At 43.4% G+C, this 20330-nt stretch overlaps 1 protein-coding gene across 3 annotated transcripts in view; it reads left to right on the top strand.

Annotated features, from left to right (window-relative positions):
- gpm6bb (glycoprotein M6Bb) overlaps window positions 1-20330 on the top strand; it is a 49492-nt gene that overhangs the window by 26210 nt on the left and 2952 nt on the right. For 2 of the 3 annotated variants that reach the window (XM_064976106.1, XM_064976105.1), the window contains exons 2-6: window positions 13718-13904; window positions 16425-16581; window positions 17027-17195; window positions 17747-17820; window positions 18241-18306. In XM_064976106.1, the coding sequence (XP_064832178.1) occupies window positions 13718-13904; window positions 16425-16581; window positions 17027-17195; window positions 17747-17820; window positions 18241-18306 (653 nt within the window). Of the gene's footprint in view, window positions 1-13717; window positions 13905-16424; window positions 16582-17026; window positions 17196-17746; window positions 17821-18240; window positions 18307-18954; window positions 20181-20330 lie in introns of those variants that run through there. The other variant, XM_064976107.1, reaches the window with a different exon arrangement.

Raw genomic sequence — 20330 nt, 5'->3', positions numbered from 1 at the left:
GTTGCAAGTGTATTAGTAAGGCGTTGTGGTTTTCTGTGTCGGTGTCTCTGTCTCTCAACGTGTGGTGGATGGTGTATCCTATGTTGCTGTTGTCATTGGCATTATTGGTCCCCTTATGAAGGACCTATTTCATGCCTCATCATAAGTGAACATGTATTACTCTACTGGGAGAATTGGATGTTATCGGTGGGTCGATGTTAAGAGAGAGAGAGAGAGAGAGAGAGAGAGAGAGAGAGAGAGAGAGAGAGAGAGAGAGAGAGAGAGAGAGAGAGAGAGAGAGAGAGAGAGAGAGAGAGAGAGAGAGAGAGAGAGAGAGAGAGAGAGAGAGAGAGAGAGAGAGAGAGAGAGAGAGAGAGAGAGAGAGAGAGAGAGAGAGAGAGAGAGAGAGAGATGGGGATCAAGGCAGAGAGACAAGCACATCATCAGTCCCATACACAGCGCTACAAATTAATCACTCCTCTGGGGCTGGCTGAAGTGTCATCACCACACACATGCACACACAAACACGCATGCACACGACGGTAGACATTCTCACGCACACGCACCCACACACAATCACGTCTTCAGGAATTAGTTGCAGGACAGGGATATATTGATTTGTCTCCTCTTTCTCCTCTCCTCTCTCTGGTTCTCCCACAAGAGAAAAGGCTACCGTTTCATATCAAAGCACATTGTATCGAACAGTAATCAAATACAACAAAGGCAGATGGGATGTTGATTTATTGGTCATTATAGTAACCTTTATTTATTGGAATGATTATGTTTTGTTAGTACCAGCTCACATTTCTCTCTGATCAGGTGGACAGATTGAGCAGGATTGTTGCTTTGGAACATTGGCTGTTTTCCAGAGTTAAAGCTTTTGACAAGACCAGAGTGGATTTACCAACGCACTCAGTTTGTCACTACCTTTGTTCACAATGCCTTCGGGAAAGTATTCAGACCCCTTGTCCTTTTCACATTTTGTTACGTTACAGATTTATTCCAACATTTATAAAAAATAAATCCTCATCAATACAATACCCCACAATGACAAAGAAAAAACTGTTTTTTAGAACATTTTTGCAAAAACTGAAATATCCCATTTCCATAAGTATTCAGACCCTTTACTCAGTACTTTGTTGAAGCACCGTTGGAAGCAATTACAGCCTTGAGTCGTCTTGGGTATGACACTACAAGCTTGGCACACCTGTATTAGGGGAGTTTATCCCAATCTTCTCTGCAGATCTTCTCAAGCTTTGTCCGTTTGGATGGGGAGGGTCTCAGCACAGCTATTTTCAGGTCTCTCCAGAGATGTTCGATCAAGCGGAGCAGGTTTTCATCAAAGATTTCTCTGTACTTTGCTCAGTTCATCTTTCATCTTCCTGTCCCTGCGGATGAAAAACATCCCTGCAGCATGATGCTGCCACCACCATGCTTCACCGTAGGGATGGTGCCAGGTTTCCTCCAGACGTGACGCTTGGCATTCAGGCCAAAGAGTTCAATCTTGGTTTCATCAGACCAGAGAATCTTGTTTCTCATGGTCTGAGAGTCCTTTAGGTGCCTTTTGGAAAACACCAAGCGGGCTGTCATGTGCCTTTTACTGAGGAGTGGCTTCTGTCTGGCCACTCTACCATAATGGCCTGATTGGTGGAGTGCTGCAGAGATATTTGTCCTTCTGGAAGATTCTCACATCTCCATAGAGGAACTCTGGAGCTCTGTCAGAGTGATCATCTGGTTCCTGGTCACCTCCCTGACCAAGGCCCTTCTCCCCCGATTGCTCATATTGGCCGGGCAGACAGTTCTAGGAAGAGTCTTGGTGGTTCTAAACTTCTTCCATTTAAGAGGGATTGAGGCCACTGTGTTCTTTGGGACCTTCAATGCTGCAAATATTTGTTGGTACTCTTCCCCAGATCTGCCTCGACACAAGTCTGTCTCGGAGCTCTACAGACAATTCCTTCAACCTCATGGCTTGGTTTTTGCTCTGCCATGCACTGTCAACTGTGGGACCTTATATAGACAGGTGTGTGCCTTTCTAAATCATGTCCAATCTATTCAATTTACCAAACGCCAATCACGAAACAGGATGCACCTGAGCATAATTTCGAAGGCTCATAGCAAAGGGTCTGAATACTTATATAAATAAGGTATTTCTGTCTTTTATTTAGAATAAATTAGCAAACATTTCTGAAAACAACCTGTTTTTGCTTTGTCAGAATTGCGGTATTGTGTGTAGACTGTTGAGACATTTGTTTTATTGAATCCACCATTTCTTTGCTTTGCGACACAAGTAAACAATACGATCCTTTGATGTGTGAGCGAGGTTAGACCTCTTCATCCCCAGAGAATGATCCCTGTTGTCTATCTAACTGCTGATCTACCTTGTGTCTAGGAAAATCCTTATGTCGCATAAATGGTGTTTTGTCCGCGCCTCAGTGAGTTGAACAACAAGCAACGACACTTAGTCCTAGCAGCAACCAGGGCACATCTGGGCACATAATGAAGAGAGATGGCAGATTAGGCCTGAGAGTTGTTATTAGCGTCTCAGTGCTGCTCCGTGCTGCCACGCTGACTGGGTTTAGTAACAAAGGTGAGGAGGAGGCTTCATGGACGAATCACACCGGAGCTTTGTGTTCCCTTTACGTGTTTAGCTAGAGGGCTGTGGTGTGTGCGCTCATATAGAACAGAAGTTCATTTAAGAGGAGAGAAATGGGAGGACGTCCAACATGCTGTGTTTCTGTTTTTATTTTGTCCTTTGTTTTCTCGGTTGGCAGCTTCTACCTTGATACTGTAGTAGGAAAAACCACCCAACTCATGTCAAATGGCATAACTGTCTGGACTGTAAAATCACATCTCTATAATATTAATAGGGAGCCAGGAAGCTACAAAGCATTTCATATATACTGAACAAAAATATAAATGCAACATGCAACAATTTCAAAGATTTTACTGAGTTACAGTTCATATAAGGAAATCAGTCAATTTAAATAAATTCATCGGGCCCTAATCTATGGATTTCACATGACTGGAAATACAGATATGCATCTGTTGGTCACAGATACCTTAAAAACAAAGGTAGGTGTGTGGATCAGAAAACCAGTCAGTATCTGGTGACCACGATTTGCATCGCGACGCCGTCTCATTTGGAGTTGATCAGCCTGTTGATTACGGGCTGTGGTATGTTGTCCAACTCCTCTTCAATGGCTGTCCAAAGTTGCTGGATATTAGTGGGAGCTGGAACACTCTGTCGTACATGTCGATCAAGAGGATCCCAAACCTGCTCAATTGGGGACATGTCTGGTGGGTATGCGGGGCTTTGGAATAACTGGGACATTTTCAGCTCCCGGGAATTGTTTACAGATCCTTGCGACATAACCCCACCACCACCATGGGGCACTCTGTTCATAACGTTGACATCAGCAAACCGCTCACCCACACCACACCATACACATGGTCTGCGGTTGTGAGGCCAGTTTGATGTACTGCCAAATTCTCTAAAACAACATTGGATGCGGCTTATGGTAGAGAAATTCACATTTCATTTACTGGCAACAGTTCTGGTGGACATTCATGCAGTCAGCATGCAAATTGAACACTCCCTTAAAACCGCACATTTTTGGAGTAGCCTTTTATTGTCCCTATCACAAGGTGCACCTGTGTAATGATCATGCTGTTTAATCAGCTTCTTGATATGTCACATCTGTCAGGTGGATGGATTATCTTGGCAAAGCACAAATTTGTTCAAATTTGTTTTTGTGCTTGTAGAACATTTCTGGGATCTTTTATTTAAGCTCATAAAACATGGAACCAACACTTTACATGTTGCATTCATATTTTTGTTCAGTGTACAATGGAAGTGTTTTTTCTCATGCAATAGCTACTGTACCTGTCTGCAGTTATAGCATCCCCATACAAGAAGGAGAGCAGCTGTTATGATCTGCATTGCTCAGCCTAAAGATTAGAGATTTTTCTGATGGGCTTTATTCGGACAGCCTCGGTTCCACGGTTCCCACAGAGGGTCCCAGGCAGCTGTTGGGGATTGAGAGGGTCTGAGTGGGGGCTGTGTGGTGGTGTTGACAGGCTGTGGTGGGTCACGTGACAGCTGGTGTCGAGGGATGGACGGGCATGAGGAAGCAGCAACCAGCTGTGGATGTGGAAGGGAGTGGAGTCCATGGAGGGGTCTGGAGCTAGAAACATGGGGATGAGCTACAGCAGCAGGGTTGGAGGTCAACCCCCTCCCCCACCCCCACCTTCCATATCACTTTCTCTGTCTTTCGCTCTCTCTTTTACACACAAACACACATAATGTCTCTCTCCTTCTATTTCTCTATCTCTAATCCTAGTTTTTTTTTCTCTTTTTCTCATCTTCTCTCTCTCTCTCTCGCTCTCTCTCTGGACAGTCTGCTCACTCCATGTCTCTCCTAATGAGCCATCTGACACAGGGGATGATTCCTGTTTGTCTTGTCAGATGCCCAGATCAACAGGATGCTTCTGGAGTGTGAAGTGGGCTGCCACCCATCTCCTCCACCGCGCTTTGTGGCCGGCGCAGTGCATGCTGGGCGGACAGGATGGAGCTCTGTGGTTGGTCTGCCCTGTGCTCCAGTCCAAACTAAGAGGCTGGAAGAGCAGGGCCCTGGACCAGAGCTGCTCTGAATGAGCCTTCTCCATTGAGACTGCAGCTTGACGAATAGTCTGGGGCTACACACACTGGCTCTTTGTGTCAGGGCTCCTTTGACTGCCGTCCATACGGCAGTCTCTCTCTCTGTCTCTCTGGCTCAATCTCTCTTTGTGTTCCTGACTCAGTCTCTATAGCATGACCAGAGTAATGAGAGACTCAACAGTTTGGCATGGTGTGTGTGACTGCAGATGGTCACAGTTGTTCTGTTCTCACTTTTCACATCCCTCCTGGTCTCTCTATTTGTCTGTCTCTCAGAATACTTCTCTCCGTCTCTGTCTCTCGCTCTCTCACCGACTTAACCTCAGCCTCTGTCCCTCTTTCTGCCTCCCTCTCTCTCCCTTGCCCGTTCTGTCTTTCTCTCTCTCCCTTCGCTCTCTCTCTCTCTCTGTGTGTTTCTGCCTCTTTCTCACTCTCTTTCTCAGCTTCTCTCACTCTTGCTTAGTCTTTCTATCTCTGTCGCTCCCTCCCTCACCCCCTCTGTGTCTTTTCAATCAGGGAGGGAGGGGATGAGTGGAGGGAGAGTTTACGGGAGTGGTTTAACCGGGATATCAATCAGGCTTTATGAGCATGTGAAAGTCATCAAAGAGAAGAGGGCCAATTAGATTTTCCTTTGGAAGAGTTTTCTATTCGGAATATGCCAGGGTGCTCCATCCTGTGTGTGATTACGTGTGTGTGTGTTCACCCAGAGAGAGAGAGAGAGTCAACAAATCCCCTTCTCTCTCCCTGAGGAAGACTTTACGACAGAAATGAAGGCCTGTAATATCCTGTCATATTTGGTGTACCATAAAGGCCTGGATTTATAAAGAAGAGGTTTTTAGAGAAGAGGTTTAGAGAGAAGAGGTTTAGAGAGAAGAGGTTTATAGAGAAGAGGTTTATAGAGAAGAGGTTTAGAGAAAAGAGGTTTAGAGAGAAGAGGTTTCTAGAGAAGAGGTGTATAGAGAAGAGGTGTATAGAGAAGAGGTGTATAGAAAAGAGGTTTAGAGAGAAGAGGTTTAGAGAGAAGAGGTTTGTAGAGAAGAGGTTTATAGAGAAGAGGTTTATAGAGAATCCTCTGATCTGACTTGTGTCTCAGGTTTAGCCAGCATGAAGGGTTTGTGTGTTGTTTCTGATCTAGTCCCTGGTGCCAGGCCACTACCTGTCGATGGCCAACATGTTCTTACACTGTACATCACTCCTCTCACAACCGCATGCCCATTTACTCTTACTCCTGTACAGAAGCTCTCTGGTGAACACATTGTTTTCAATATCATCTTTGAAAAAGTTGTAATTTGCAAGTGGTGAATGGGAGAGCAAATAATCCTAAAGGCTCCGTTCAATCCGTATCGCGGAAATTCTGTGTCACAGCGCAATTGAAATTGAAAGGCAATGTTCCCACGGTAGTGGAGACTTAACTTCCGCTGAACGCTGCCAATGTCAGCCCAATAGGAAATGACCCTATACATTTTACCGCGCTTTCTTTAACGCTCCAGTAATACAGATTGAATAGAGCCCAGATTGAAAAGAGCCCTAGACTGCGATGGCAAAAACAGGGACCGAATATTGTCTAGTTGCCCTGGAGACTTCAGTTATTGTTCTGACGCTACAGTGTTTCTCACAGTCGGATATTTGGACAAGAATAGCTACAGGGCTAACACTGCTCTCGTCCTATAGTGTACTATCTACACTGACATGGAAAGACTACCACACTATGTATGTGTGTGAGAGAGACTGTGCTACTGCCCATCACGGTGCTAAACAACTTACCCATAGGGGACCTCCTATCTCACATCCATAATCAGTGCCGGATATTATTACTCCTCTGCACTGAATGAGTCTCTGCAGAGACGAGAAGAGATAAGAAGAGATTAATACCACATAATGCAAACATGATGCATGATGGTCAATCCAGACAGCCCTCTCTATGGTCCTTTGTGAAGGACCCATTGAGGATCTGCGTAGGCGATAGATTATGTTTTTTCAATTTCCTCCGACTCATGCACCAAAGAATAAGTCCTTTATAGTGGTTCTGTGTAAATAGAGTGGTATTATTGTGGTGGTTAAACGCTAAACCATGTCAGTGAGCCTGTCTTGGTGCCAGTGTTGTTTCAGGGTTAGGGTTAGACGTAACACACAATCCAGCCAACAGCATGGCGAATGTTACACCAGCTGAGAAAACACCACCTCCGATTTATAGAGTAATTAAACACAACACCTTAGGAGAGAGGCACAAAGCTTCTCCACGGAGAGAAAATGAGTGTTGTGTGTGTGAGGAGTGGTGTTTAACAGCACTCCAAGGTGTAATAGCATCACAGTCAGTGTTGAGGGGACAGAGAGGTCAGATGACAGCATACTGTAGTACGGTAGAGTACAGTACAATACCTTTCCAGTTTAACTATTGTGTTCTGGGAATTGAAAGCAGGCCAGGTCAGGCCATTGTTGTTAAAGGACCTCTTATCAAATGGATGGTAAATTGATTGGATTTGTGGCCTTTAATCACCGATGCCCCCCCCCCCCCCCCCCTGTTTCTCTCTCTCTGTCTCGCTCTCTCAATTAAATTCAATTTCAATTCAAGGGGCTTTATTGGCAAGGGAAACATATGTTTACATTTTTCCTATTTTGTTTCCATACAACCAGGAATTTGTATCAATTGATTTACACAACATGCCTACCACTTTGAAGATGCAAAATATGTTTGATTGTGAAATTAAACAAGAAATAAGACAAAAAAATTCAAACTTGAGCATGCATAACTATTCACCCCCCAAAGTCAATACTTTGACAAGCCACCTTTTGCAGTAATTACAGCTGCAAGTCTCTTGGGGTAAGTCTCTATAAGCTTGGCACATCTAGCCACTGGGATTTTTGCCCATTCTTCAAGGCAAAACTGCTCCAGCTCCTTCAGGTTGGACGGGTTCCGCTGGTGTACAGTAATATTTAAGTCATACCACAGATTCTCAATTGGATTGAGGTCTGGGCTTTGACTAGGCCATTCCAAGACATTTAAATGTTTCCCGTTAAACCACTCAAGTGTTGCTTTAGCAGTATGCTTAGGGTCATTATGCTGCTGGATGGTGAATCCCCCTCCTCAGTCTCAAATCTCTGGAAGACAAACAGGTTTCCCTCAAGAATTTCCCTGTGTTTAGCGCAATCCATCATTCCTTCAATTCTGACCAGTTTCTCAGCCCCTGCTGATGAAAAACATCCCCACAGCATGATGCTGCCACCACCATGCTTCACTGTGGGGATGGTGTTCTCGTGGTGATGAGAGGTGTTGGGTTTGCGCCAGACATAGCGTTTTCCTTGAAGGCCAAAAAGCTACATTTTTGTCTCATCTGACCAGACTACCTTCTTCCCTATGTTTGGGGAGTCTCCCACATGCCTTTTGGCGAACACCAAACGTGTTTGCTTATTTTTATCTTTCAGCAATTACTTTTTTTCTGGACACTCTTCCGTAAAGCCCAGCTCTGTGGAGTGTACGGCTTAAAGTGGTCCTATGGACAGATACTCCAATTTCTGGTGTAGAGCTTTGCAGGGTTATCTTTGGTCTCCTTGTTGCCTCTCTGATTAATGCCCTCCTTGCCTGGTCCATGAGTACAAAATGGAAAATAAATAAACAAATATAGGTTGTATTTACAATTGTTATTTCTTCACTAGTTGCCCTTTAGTTGTGGCAACAGGTCTCATATCATGCTCTCTCTCTCTCTCTCTCTCTCTCTCTCTCTCTCTCTCTATGGACCTAGTTAGATGTTGATATTGCAGCTTGACCTTCTCTCTCACAATACAGGACAGGCAACAGGGGATGTAGGCCACTCGGGCAAAGCTGATAGACTGAGTGCCTGACTGCTACTTGGCAGCTTAGGGGCAAAGGTGAATGGATGCAATAGGTTTCCCTTGGTTCAGTCATGTGTTGAAAATTGTGATGGACTGGTGACAAATGTTTCCCTTCATGGTTCGATCTAATAATATCAGGGCATGATATGTACATATATCATGAGTGAGTAGGAACATGTGGCAAATACAATTTGATTTGATTTGATGTGCTCTCTGGTGTTAGCCATTCTGGTGTTAGCCTAATGAGTGATATGATATGGACAGAGGCTCGTCTTTACAGCAAACAGACACTTATTAAAGCCATCATGTCCGCATTTCAACCAAGATGTGCAACTATTGATTGAGCTCCAGTGATTTCACAATGGGTTAGTTGGAACGTTGCTATTGCTTCTGTCACTCAACTGTCTATTTGACACAATAATGATTTTGTTAAGCAGCTCAGTCTTTGTCACGCTCCCCATCAGCAGTGATATTTGTCACTTTTTGAGCGGGATTGGATTCACTGGTTGATTGTGTTAATTGGTTGGTTGGTTGGTTGGTTGGTTGGTTGGTTTTCATGACACATGACCTCCATGACTTGGAGTGAAAGCCAACTTATTTCTCCCAAGATCAGACATAGGCCTACCTGACAGCAATGGATGATAGATGACCAACACTGTGGCTGAGCTCTATATCCTGCTGGTCCTGCCTGCCATGTGTGTCTATGTGGGAAATGTGCTCCGCCTCGCCTCGAGCACGCTCACTGGGTTGTGGTTAATGCACTGCCATGGCAACCGTTATTCACCAACCCCTGGGACAAAAATGTTTTTATCCCTCTGTGTGACACAAAAGGCTACGGGATGAACTTTCTGTTAACACACAACTATTGAGTGGCTCTGTTCTGGCTTTAATATATCTGTCTCATTTCCTTTGTCGCCAGAGAAAGAGGACAAACACAAACACACTTTCAGGATTCCCACCTCATGGAAGAGGTTTGGATTTCGATCGGCATATTCTTCCTCGTCTCTCGTATCTCAGACTTCTGCATTGGAGTCGTCTCTAGAACATGCAACAATGGGCTTTTTATGTTCTGCTGAAACATGGCTGGGCATTTATTGAATGCCATGTCCACTGACAGTAAGTCAGACTCCGTTCAGGCCATATCCAATGGAGGAAACAGTTGTCTGTAACACAATTTTCCACACTTGAACAAATCAATGTGAATCTATGAATCGAATCTATGAATCTATATACAGTTTTATGGAACACACATTAGTAAGGCCTTCACATATGCAGCTCACTCTCCAACCAGGACCAGGCCATGCTATAAATCTACAGCCTGCTGTTTGAAATACAACATCCTTCGAGACAAACATGTGGATTTTATTGGCAACACATTGTGGTCTGTTTACATACTGTCTGTCTAAGAGGCACTACGTCTGTACCAAATAGGCTACAGTGCCTGTGGAAAGTATTCAGAAACCATCACTTTTTCCACATCTTGTTTTGTTACAGCCTTATTCCAAAATGGATATATAAAAAAAATCAAACCTAGCAATTTACACACAATACCCCATAATGGCAAAGTGCAAACAGGTTTTTAGACATTTTAGCAAATGTATTAACAATAAAAACATAAATACCTTATTTATATAAGTATTCAGACCCTTTGCTATGAGACTCAAAATTGAGCTCAGGTGCATCCTGTTTCCATTGATTACCCTTGAGGTCAAGTCAAGAGATTGGGCATGATTTGGAAAGGCACACAGCTGTCAATATACGGTCCTACAGTTGACAGTGCATGTCAGAGCAAGAACCAAGCCATGAGGTCAAAGGAATTGTCCGTAGAGCTCCGAGACAGGATTGTGTCGAGGCACAAATCTGGGGAAGGGTACCAAAAAATGTCTGCAGCATTGAAGGTCCCCAAGAACACAGTGTCCTCCATCTATCTTAAATTGAAAAAGTTTGGAACCACCAAGACTCTTCCTAGAGCTGTCCGCCCGGCCAAACTGAGCAATTGGGGGGTAAGGGTCTTGGCCGGACAGGTGACCAAGAACCCGATGGTCACTCTGACAGAGCTCTAGAGTCTTCAATGCTGCAGACATTTTTTGGTACCCTTCTCCAGATTTGTGCTTTGACACAATCCTGTCTCAGAGCTCTATGGACAATTCCTTTGACCTCATGGTTTGGTTTTAACTCTGACATGCACTGTCAAATATCTCTGCAGCACTCCACCAATCAGGCCTTTATGGTAGTGGACAGACGGAAGCCAATCCTCAGTTAAAGGCACATGACAGTCCGCTTGGAGTTTGCCAAAAGGCAGCTAAAGACTCTCAGACCATGAGAAATAAGATTCTCTGTTCTGATGAAACAAAGATTGAACTCTTTGTCAGGAATGCTAAGCGTCTGGAGGAAACTTGGCAGGGCTGGTAAAACCCTGGATCATTGTTATTCTAACTTCCGCCACGCATATAAGGCCCTCCCCCGCCCTTCTTTCGGAAAAGCTGACCATGACTCCATTTTGTTGCTTCCAGCCTATAGACAGAAACTAAAACAGGAAGCTCCTGCTCTCAGGTCTGTTCAACGCTGGTCCGACCAATCTGATTCCACGCTTCAAGATTGCTTCGATCACGTGGATTGGGATATGTTCCGCATTGCGTCAAACAACAACATTGACGAATACGCTGATTCGGTGAGTGAGTTCATTAGCATGTGCATTGGCGATGTCGTACCCAAAGCAACTATTAAAACATTCCCCAACCAGAAACCGTGGATTGATGAAAGCATTCGCGTGAAACTGAAAGTGCGAAATACTGCTTTTAACCAGGGCAAGGTGACCGGAAACATGACCGAATACAAACAGTATAGCTATTCCCTCCGCAATGCAATCAAACAAGCTAAGCGTCAGTATAGAGACAAAGTAGAGTCGCAATTCAACGGCTCAGACACAAGAGGTATGTGGCAGGGACTACAGTCAATCACGGATTACAAAAAGAAAACCAGCCCCATTGCGGACCAGGATGCCTTGCTCCCAGACAGACGAAACAACTTCTTTGCTCGCTTTGACGACAATACAGTCCCACTGACACGGCCCGCTATCAAAACCTGCGGACTCTCCTTCACTGCAGCCGACGTGAGTAAAACATTTAAACGTGTTAACCATCGCAAGGCTGCTGGCCCAGGCAGCATCCCCAGCCACGTCCTCAGAACATGCGCAGACCAGCTGGCTGTTCCCAAGAAAGCTATGGTAACTGAGCTAAATGACTACCGCTCCGTAGCACTCACTTCCGTCATCATGAAGTGCTTTGAGAGACTAGTCAAGGACCGTATCACCTCCACCCTACCTGACACCCTAGACCCACTCCAATTTGCTTACTGCCCTAATAGGTCCACAGACGACGCAATCGCAACCCCACTGCACACTGCCCTAACCTATCTGGACAAGAGGAATACCTATGTGAGAATGCTGTTCATCGACTACAGCTCAGCGTTTAACAACATAGTACCCTCCAAACTCGTCATCAAGCTCGAGACCCTGGGTCTCGACCTCGCCCTGTGCAACTGGGTACTGGACTTCCTGACGGGCCGCCCCCCAGGTGGTGAGGGTAGGTAACAACATCTCCAGCTCCATAAGGTAGCTGTTGTCAAATTGTTAGGTTAGATTACTTGTTGGTTATTACTGCATTGTCGGAACTAGAAGCACAAGCATTTCACTACACTCGCATTAAAATCTGCTAACCATGTGTATGTGACAAATAAAATTTGATTTGATTTGGTACCATCCCTATGGTGAAGCATGGTGGTGGCAGTATCATGCTGTGGGGATGTTTTTCAGCGGCAGGACCTGGGAGATTAGTCAGGATCGAGGGACAGATGAACGGAGCAAAGTACAGGGAGATCCTTGATGAAAACCTGCTCCAGAGCACTCAGGACTTCAGACTGGGACGAAGGTTCACCTTCCAACAGGACAACGACCCTAAGCACACAGCCAAGACAACGCAGGAGTGGCTTTGGGGATAAGTCTCTGAATGTTCTTGAGTGGCCCAGCGAGATCCCAGACTTGAACCTGGTCGAACATCTCTGGAGAGACCTGAAAAAAGCTGTGCTGCGATGCTCCGCATCCAACCTGACAAAGCTTGAGAGGATCTGCAGAGAAGAATAGGAGAAACTGGCCAAATGTAGGTGTGCCAAGCTTGTAGCATCATACCCAAGAAGACTTGATCCTGTAATCGCTGCCAAAGGTGCTTCAGCAAAGTACGGAGCAAATGTGCTCCGTTTTTTATTTGTGATAAATACGCAAAAAATACTAAAAACGTGTTTTGGCTTTTTCATTATGGGGTAGATTGATGAGGGGAAAAAAGGATTTATTGCATTTTAAAATAAGGCTGTAACGTAACAAAATGTGGAAAAAGTCATGGTGTTTGAATACTTTCCAAAGGCACTGTGTACCATAATTTAGTAGAGGAGATGGATTCTACTGTACAACTCATCCAGTCACTTAATTCTGCCATTATGAATTGCCATTGATTTCCATTAGGGTTTGGCTGGCTTCCACAGCCCAGTAGTGACCTGTCTGCTTCCCATTAGTGCACTTTAATTCTAGCGATGAATAGTCAGGACAGGCTGCTCTCGCTGGCTGCACAGGCAGACACAGCAAGATGACCCTACTAAGTGGCAACAATAACGTTCAGTCTCATTCTAGCATGATAATCAATGTATGATCAACCGTCACTCATCATAAATCGTCATCAAAATTCCACTCCAGTCTCCACTCTATGTCTGATGAGGAGTGTGTTTTGGCAGTGTGTGTTCATTGTTTTGTAGTGTATTGGTAGATGAGGATTCCGTGGTGCCGAGTCCTTTGGAGGAGGTTGAGAAAGTCAGTACATGTTCTTATTGAGTTCCGATGAATAATGAATAATTAAATGACCTCTACTGTGCTGTCGTTGGTTATGCAACAGCTCATTTGAATGTTTCAGTGAGTTGAACTTGAAACGTCTCCCTAAACTCATTACTGCAAAGATGGCTATGTATATGATTTAAATGCGTTGTGCACCAATACTTTAGCTCTTCTGTGTATTATAGAGTGAAACACAACCTCCTTATATGGACGTGTCACTGTTACACTGCAGACTACAGCAAAAAGTTCACCAAATAATTTAAAGAGAATGTCAGAAAGAAAACAACTTCACTTTAACTAGTCTGTGATGAATGATGATTTCAATAAATGACTGATCTCACACTCTGTTTCTCTCAATCTGTGTCTCCATGTAGGTTGTTTTGAGTGCTGCATCAAGTGTTTAGGTGGGGTGCCGTATGCGTCACTGGTGGCTACGATCCTGTGTTTCTCTGGCGTGGCCCTGTTCTGTGGCTGTGGCCATGTGGCCCTCACCGGCACCATCAGCATCCTGGAGAACCACTTCTCCAAGATCACCTCTGACCACGCCATGCTGACCGACGTGTGAGTAACCGCACCTCTTTATACTGACCCCATGAGTATGGTTAGGATTTGTAGACCATAACCTGACCATGAAACACGATCTAGAAGTAGGGTCTGGCTAACCATAAGTATCCTACTGTATGGTCAGAGTAGAGCAGCAATTAGATACTATTGGATCCCACCTCATCCCGAAACCTATACATCCTGATGCTATCTGCAGTAGCACAGTGACTATATGTCTACAGCGATATCTTGAAACACATTTTTTCCCACTTTCACTACCAGTCAAAAGTTTTGACACAACTACTCATTCAAGGGTTTTTCTTTATTTTTACTATTTTCTACATTGTAGAGTAATAGTGAAGACATCAAAACTATGAAACAACACATATGGAATCATGTAGTAACCAAAACAAAGTGTTATATTCGAGATTCTTCAAAGTAGCCACCCTCTGCCTTTTTTTTATTTGACTAGGCAAGTCAGTTAAGAACAAATTCTTATTTTCAATGACAGCCTAGGAACAGTGGGTTAACTGCCTTGTTCAGGGGTAGAACGACAATTTTTTACATTGTCAACTCGGAGATTCGATCTTGCCACCTTTCGGTTACTAGTCCAACACTCTAACCACTAGGCTACCCTCCTGCCTTGATGACAGCTTTGCACACTCTTGGCATTCTCTCAACCAGCTTCATGAGGTAGTCACCTGAAACACTTTACAATTAACAGGTGTGCCATGTTAAAAGTTAATGGAATTTCTTTCCTTCTTAATGCATTTGAGTCAATCAGTTGTGTTGTGACAAGGTAGGGGTGGTATACAGAAGATAGCCCAATTTGGTAAAAGACCAAGTCCTTATTATGGCAAGGACAGCTCAAATAAGCAAAGCGAAATGACAGTCCATCATTACTTTAAGACATGAAGGTCAGTCAATCCAGAAAATTTAGAGAACTTTGAAAGTTTCTTTAGGTGCAGTTGCAAAAACCATCAAGCTCTATGATGAAACTGGCTCTCATGAGGACCGGCACAGGAAAGGAAGACTAAGAGTTACCTCTGCTGCAGAGGATAAGTTAAATTATACACAGAGTTCAAGTAAACAGGCACATCTCAACATCAGCTGTTCAGAGGAGACTGCGTGAATCAGGCCTTCATGGTCAAATTGCTGCAAAGAAACCACTACTAAAGGACACCAATAATAAGAAGAAGAAGAGCCAAGAAACACGAGCAATGGACATTAGACAGGCGGAAATTTGTCCTTTGGTCTGATGAGTCCAGATTTGAGATTTTTGTTTCCAACAGCCATGTCTTTGTGAGACACAGAGGAGGTGAATGGATGATCTCTGCATGAATTATGGAGGATAATGTGTGATGGTGTGGGGGTGCTTTGCTGCTGACACTGTCAGTGATTTATTTATAATTCAAGGCACACTTAACCAGCATGGCTACCACAGCATTCTGCAGTGATGCTCCATCCCATCTGGTGTGCGCTTAGTGGGACTATCATTTGTTTTTCAACAGAACAATGACCCAAAACACACCTCCAGGCTGTGTAAGGGCTACTTTACCAAGAAGGAGAGCGATGGAGTGCTACATCAGATGACCTGGCCTCCACAATCACCGGACCTAAACCCAATTGAGATGGTTTGGGATGACTTGGACCACAGAGTGAAGGAAAAGCAGCCAACAAGTGCTCAGCATATGTGGGAACTCCTTCAAGACAGTTCACACTTCAGGTGAAGCTGGTTGAGAGAATGCCAAGAGTGTGTAAAGCCGTCATCAAGGCAAAGGCTGGCTACTTTGAAGAATCTAAAATCTAAAATATATTTGGATTTGTTTGATGTCTTCACTATTATTCTATAATGTAGAAAATATAAAAAATAAAGACAAACTCTTGAATGAGTAGGTGTGTCCAAACTTTTGACTTGTACATCAACCCCTTTTATCTAAATAAGCTGAGCCTCCTAGTGTAAGCATAGATAAGCCCAATCCATAAATTACAAGTACTTTTATATAGATATGTTCTTTCTTCAATGTGCTCATCACGACGACTATTTCTAGCTGATTATATCCCCTGTCTGAACCTCATCCTGGAGACAAAGCCTAATATGGAGCTCTTCTTATCTTGATCCATTAGTCTAAGGAGAAAAACAGAGGAGCGAGAGGACAGGACAGAGCATGTGTTTTGTGTTGAGGTTGAAAGGGGAGTCTCTGAGTGCACTGTTTCATTGAAGATGTCTAGCAGGCCAATCGGTCTTTCAGCAGATTATTTCTCCAGGCATGTATCACCTGTCATCTGTCCAGGCTGTGTTAAGGGTTTGGGACCATTTCTCCTTTTTTGGGGGGGAAACTGAGTCAGTCATCCTCACTCGAAGACATCGGTTTACAGTTCATCAGCCAAAGTTGTTAATGATTTCAAGATTTTCACAGAATGAAAGGTATAGGTTGCAGTTTTCCAACCCAAGACTAATGTAAACTAATTCAGCTATGTGTCTATGATCACGCACGGGACACTGAGGTGGTTTATGTGTGATTTGATCCCATACAGAATACAGCTGATGCAGTACGTCATCTATGGCATCGCCTCCTTCTTCTTCCTCTATGGAATCATCCTGCTGGCCGAGGGCTTCTACACCACCAGCGCTGTCAAGGAGCTGCACAGCGAGTTCAAGACCACCATTTGCGGGCGCTGTATTAGTGGGATGGTACGTCACTATCAACACCACTGGACTGTGGTGTCCTTGCCCTGAACTTACACAAAACACAAATAATCAACTCACTGCAGTCTTAACTGGCTATCAAACCCTTTTGTCAACAAGATTTATTTATTTTTATTTTTAAGTATTTCCACCAAACCACATGATGTTATAATCCTGGGTAGATGCGATCAATCAAACAAGTTGATGAAAACCATAATGAGAAAATATTGTTGCAATTGGACACATAAACAGTCCCTCCCTTAAAGACCTACTTGTGAAATAGGCTGCGAAAATGCCTAATGCTAATAGGATGCTGTGTGTGTGTGTGTGTGTGTGTGTGTGTGTGTGTGTGTGTGTGTGTGTGTGTGTGTGTGTGTGTGTGTGTGTGTGTGTGTGTGTGTGTGTGTGTGTGTGTGTGTGTGTGTGTGTGTGTGTGTGTGTGTCCTCTCAGTTTGTGTTCCTGACCTACATCCTGGGTATTGCCTGGCTGGGAGTGTTTGGTTTCTCCGCCGTGCCCGTCTTCCTCTTCTACAACATGTGGTCCACCTGTGCCGCCATGAGGTCACCAGTCGCCAACTTCACCAACGTGGACTCTATCTGCGTGGACGTCCGTCAGTACGGTAAGAGAATGCCTCAGTCACAGTCAGGGTCATCTTCATTAGGCACCATGTGAAAGAAAACAGACTGAAATTAAGGAGGGACTACCTAAACTTGTCCAATAAGAAACATGTATTTTTTTATTTTAAACGTTTTGTTACGGTGTGCTTTACTGAATATGACCCTTATTTCACCATAGTGGCTGAGAGCCAAGATGGTAGTGGGATAAATAACTAATAGGATAACAAAGCACATGTGGCATCTTTTCTACAGCTCGATTGCCTCCCTGTCTCCTCTCAGGCAGAGTTTTATAGCAGCAAAAGACATCATAATGTTCAGTGTGTAGCGTTTTGCAGCTTTAATACACTCAACTCTCCAATTATGACATTTTAATGGTGATTTGAAGTTGCAACCACTCTGTAAATTGTAATGTGATATGTGATTGTGGGCCATTAACGATTGAACTCTGATTCATTTACTGCCTGACTATCTGAATTATAGGAACATGTTTTATGAAGACGTGATGTGAAGAATTTGCTCAGTGTAAATAAGAACCTTTAACGACTGTCTGCAGGTATCATCCCATGGAACGCTACACCAGGCAAGGCTTGTGGTTCCACACTAGGAGACATCTGCAATACTAGTGAGGTAAGGCTTCTTCTCCTCTAATTTGGAGTCATTCATTCACAGGTGACATACTGTCTATTATTTGGTGTCATTACTTTGAGATGCATGCGCTCACAACTATATTAAGTGTTTGGGGGCCACAGAGGCACAACCAATTGTATTCACAATGAGAAAAACAAAACAGAAAAACACCCCTTCCTTTCTGGAACACACTCGCACTTGTCTTTTTTTTACTTGCTGACGGGTACTTTATTGAGGACAAATGTACTTACTCTTACTGTGATATGGGGCTGTCTCACCTAGCTATTTTACGATAAATGCACTGTAAATCGTTCTGGATGAGAGCTTCTGCTAAATTACTGAAATGTAAATGTAAGTTACCGTACTGTGGTACTGTGTTCATTCACATAAATCATTGTTTTTTTTTCTTGTCTTTTTCAGTTCTACCTGTCCTACCACCTGTACATTGTAGCATGCGCTGGAGCCGGGGCCACCGTCATTGCTCTGGTAAGCTCACCTCTCTCTCTCGCTCTCTCTCTCTCTCTCTCTCTCTCATCCTCCCACTCAGTCTATCCTTGCACGGTTTGTATCTGACTGTAGATCATGAATCCAGTGCTCCTCTCCTCATTTCCCATATGGTTTATGTAACCTCTGTAAAGCAGATTACACATAGGCTTTCCCACATCTCCAATCCCATTCGCTGTAAACCATCTCCGTAGATGCCCCTGGCCCCGGTCTTATTATAGGTAAAATGACACAGGATGGAGACTTACCGTGGCAATGTTTATACAGTATCAAGGAGGATCTCTGTAAGGATATAAACATTTGTAGACACAATCAGAGTGCTTTGAACTAAGGGCACCCCATTTCCAAAGAGTCCCATCTTGGGTGTTTTGAAAACAATGAGTATGACAGTCGAGGAAAATTCTCTGTCTCGGCCATGGAGACCATTTTGTTCTCTGATTGCTTCCAAAGACAGTTTCAGACGTTTCTACTTAACTCACATCTGAAAGTGATAAACAATCATATTTTACTAATACTTATTTTTTACACGTAAAAAATGTGAACATAGAAAGATCAGTTGTTGCCAATATGGCAGCCATGCACGTTCCTGGAGTGTTCTCTTACCGCCTGTATTCTGTTCTCTTCCACCAGCTGATCTACATGATGGCTACCACTTATAACTTTGCCGTTTTGAAGTTTAAGAGTCGAGAAGACTGCTGCACTAAGTTTTAACTGGTGTTCAGAGACACAGCACAGCACAGTCTATGACACTACACTGAGTAGAGACAGCAGCCACTTACTACATGAACTAAAAACCAACAGAACATAGACAAAAACAACTTCCCCATTAGTATTCACCTAAAGCGTAAATAGCTGAGTGTATGCGTCCTTTAACATTTGATATCCAGGGATAGGCCTGTCGGAAGGTTCAACGGTACCTGAGGAGAGTTGTCTTGAGAATGGGGTGGTGTATAGTTAGCAGGGTTATGCTTTTCTCCAGGTCATGTTAAGATATTATTAGGACATTAAATCAGTAATAACTTCCTTAATTGAATAGCACTCAAGCTTTTTGTAGAGTAGACTTGGAGGAGGAAGACAAAACACAATTAATCTGAGGACAATACAGTATTTTGAATGAGTTCTCAGGCTTCAGTCAGTGCTATGACTATCGCTCTTACATTCGGGGTGAAAAAAAATCTTTTGTTTTTTACTAATGGTCAATTTGTTCGAGGACCACCCAGCCTTGGCATAGTGCCCTTTCCCCATTCATGTTTTTGGTTTGATCATGTGTACTTTTGTATTTTCTTGGTGCAAGCCACAAAGTGTTACACAGAGAATTGTCAGTATTACAAGCTTCTGTCACAAACTAGCTCCTAAATCGTATCACGATATAGACACTCTTCATCTGTAAGATGACATAGACAAGATGAACAGTGTTGTACAGTAGTACTTCAAAAATAACTGCGCATATAACTAGTATTTTGAAGAGTAAGGGCAGTACCAGGGGTATATTTTTTGCTCAAGGTATATAGCCTCAGTTTATGGCTTCATACATTTTATAAAGGAGGTTTTCCTATTTTAGGAGGAGTAATGTGATTTTTTTAAATGCAATCTGATGCCTTCCTAGCTTCAGCTGATAGTTTCATGTTTTGTTTAATTATTTTTTCTTTGACCAATCAGTTGTTTAAAGAGCCGCTGTTGTTTTTTTAACACTGAGCCTGCATGCTTACTTGTAGTTTTTTTGTATTACTTCATCTGTTTATGATTACTTATATTCCATATTTCATAAATATTTAATTCTTTCCTAAGATTTTTGAAGACTGTAGTTATTATTTTTCTCTTTCTATACAAAATAAACAATCTTTGTGTACAAAATATACCTATTGGTCTATATTATTGTCAAATGAAAGACAGACACTAACTAAGAACAGTACCAGTGACAGAACACAGGTTGATAAGGTTGACTCCATCTCACGTCTCAATCTAATTTCCCACTAATCTCTGACCTTCACTAACCACCATCCTCA

Source organism: Oncorhynchus masou, chromosome 10 (assembly GCF_036934945.1).
Source record: "Oncorhynchus masou masou isolate Uvic2021 chromosome 10, UVic_Omas_1.1, whole genome shotgun sequence".
Classification (NCBI taxonomy): Eukaryota; Metazoa; Chordata; class Actinopteri; order Salmoniformes; family Salmonidae; genus Oncorhynchus; species Oncorhynchus masou.
Note: the sequence above shows the minus strand (reverse complement) of the source record. Positions and strands in the feature narration are given on the sequence as shown.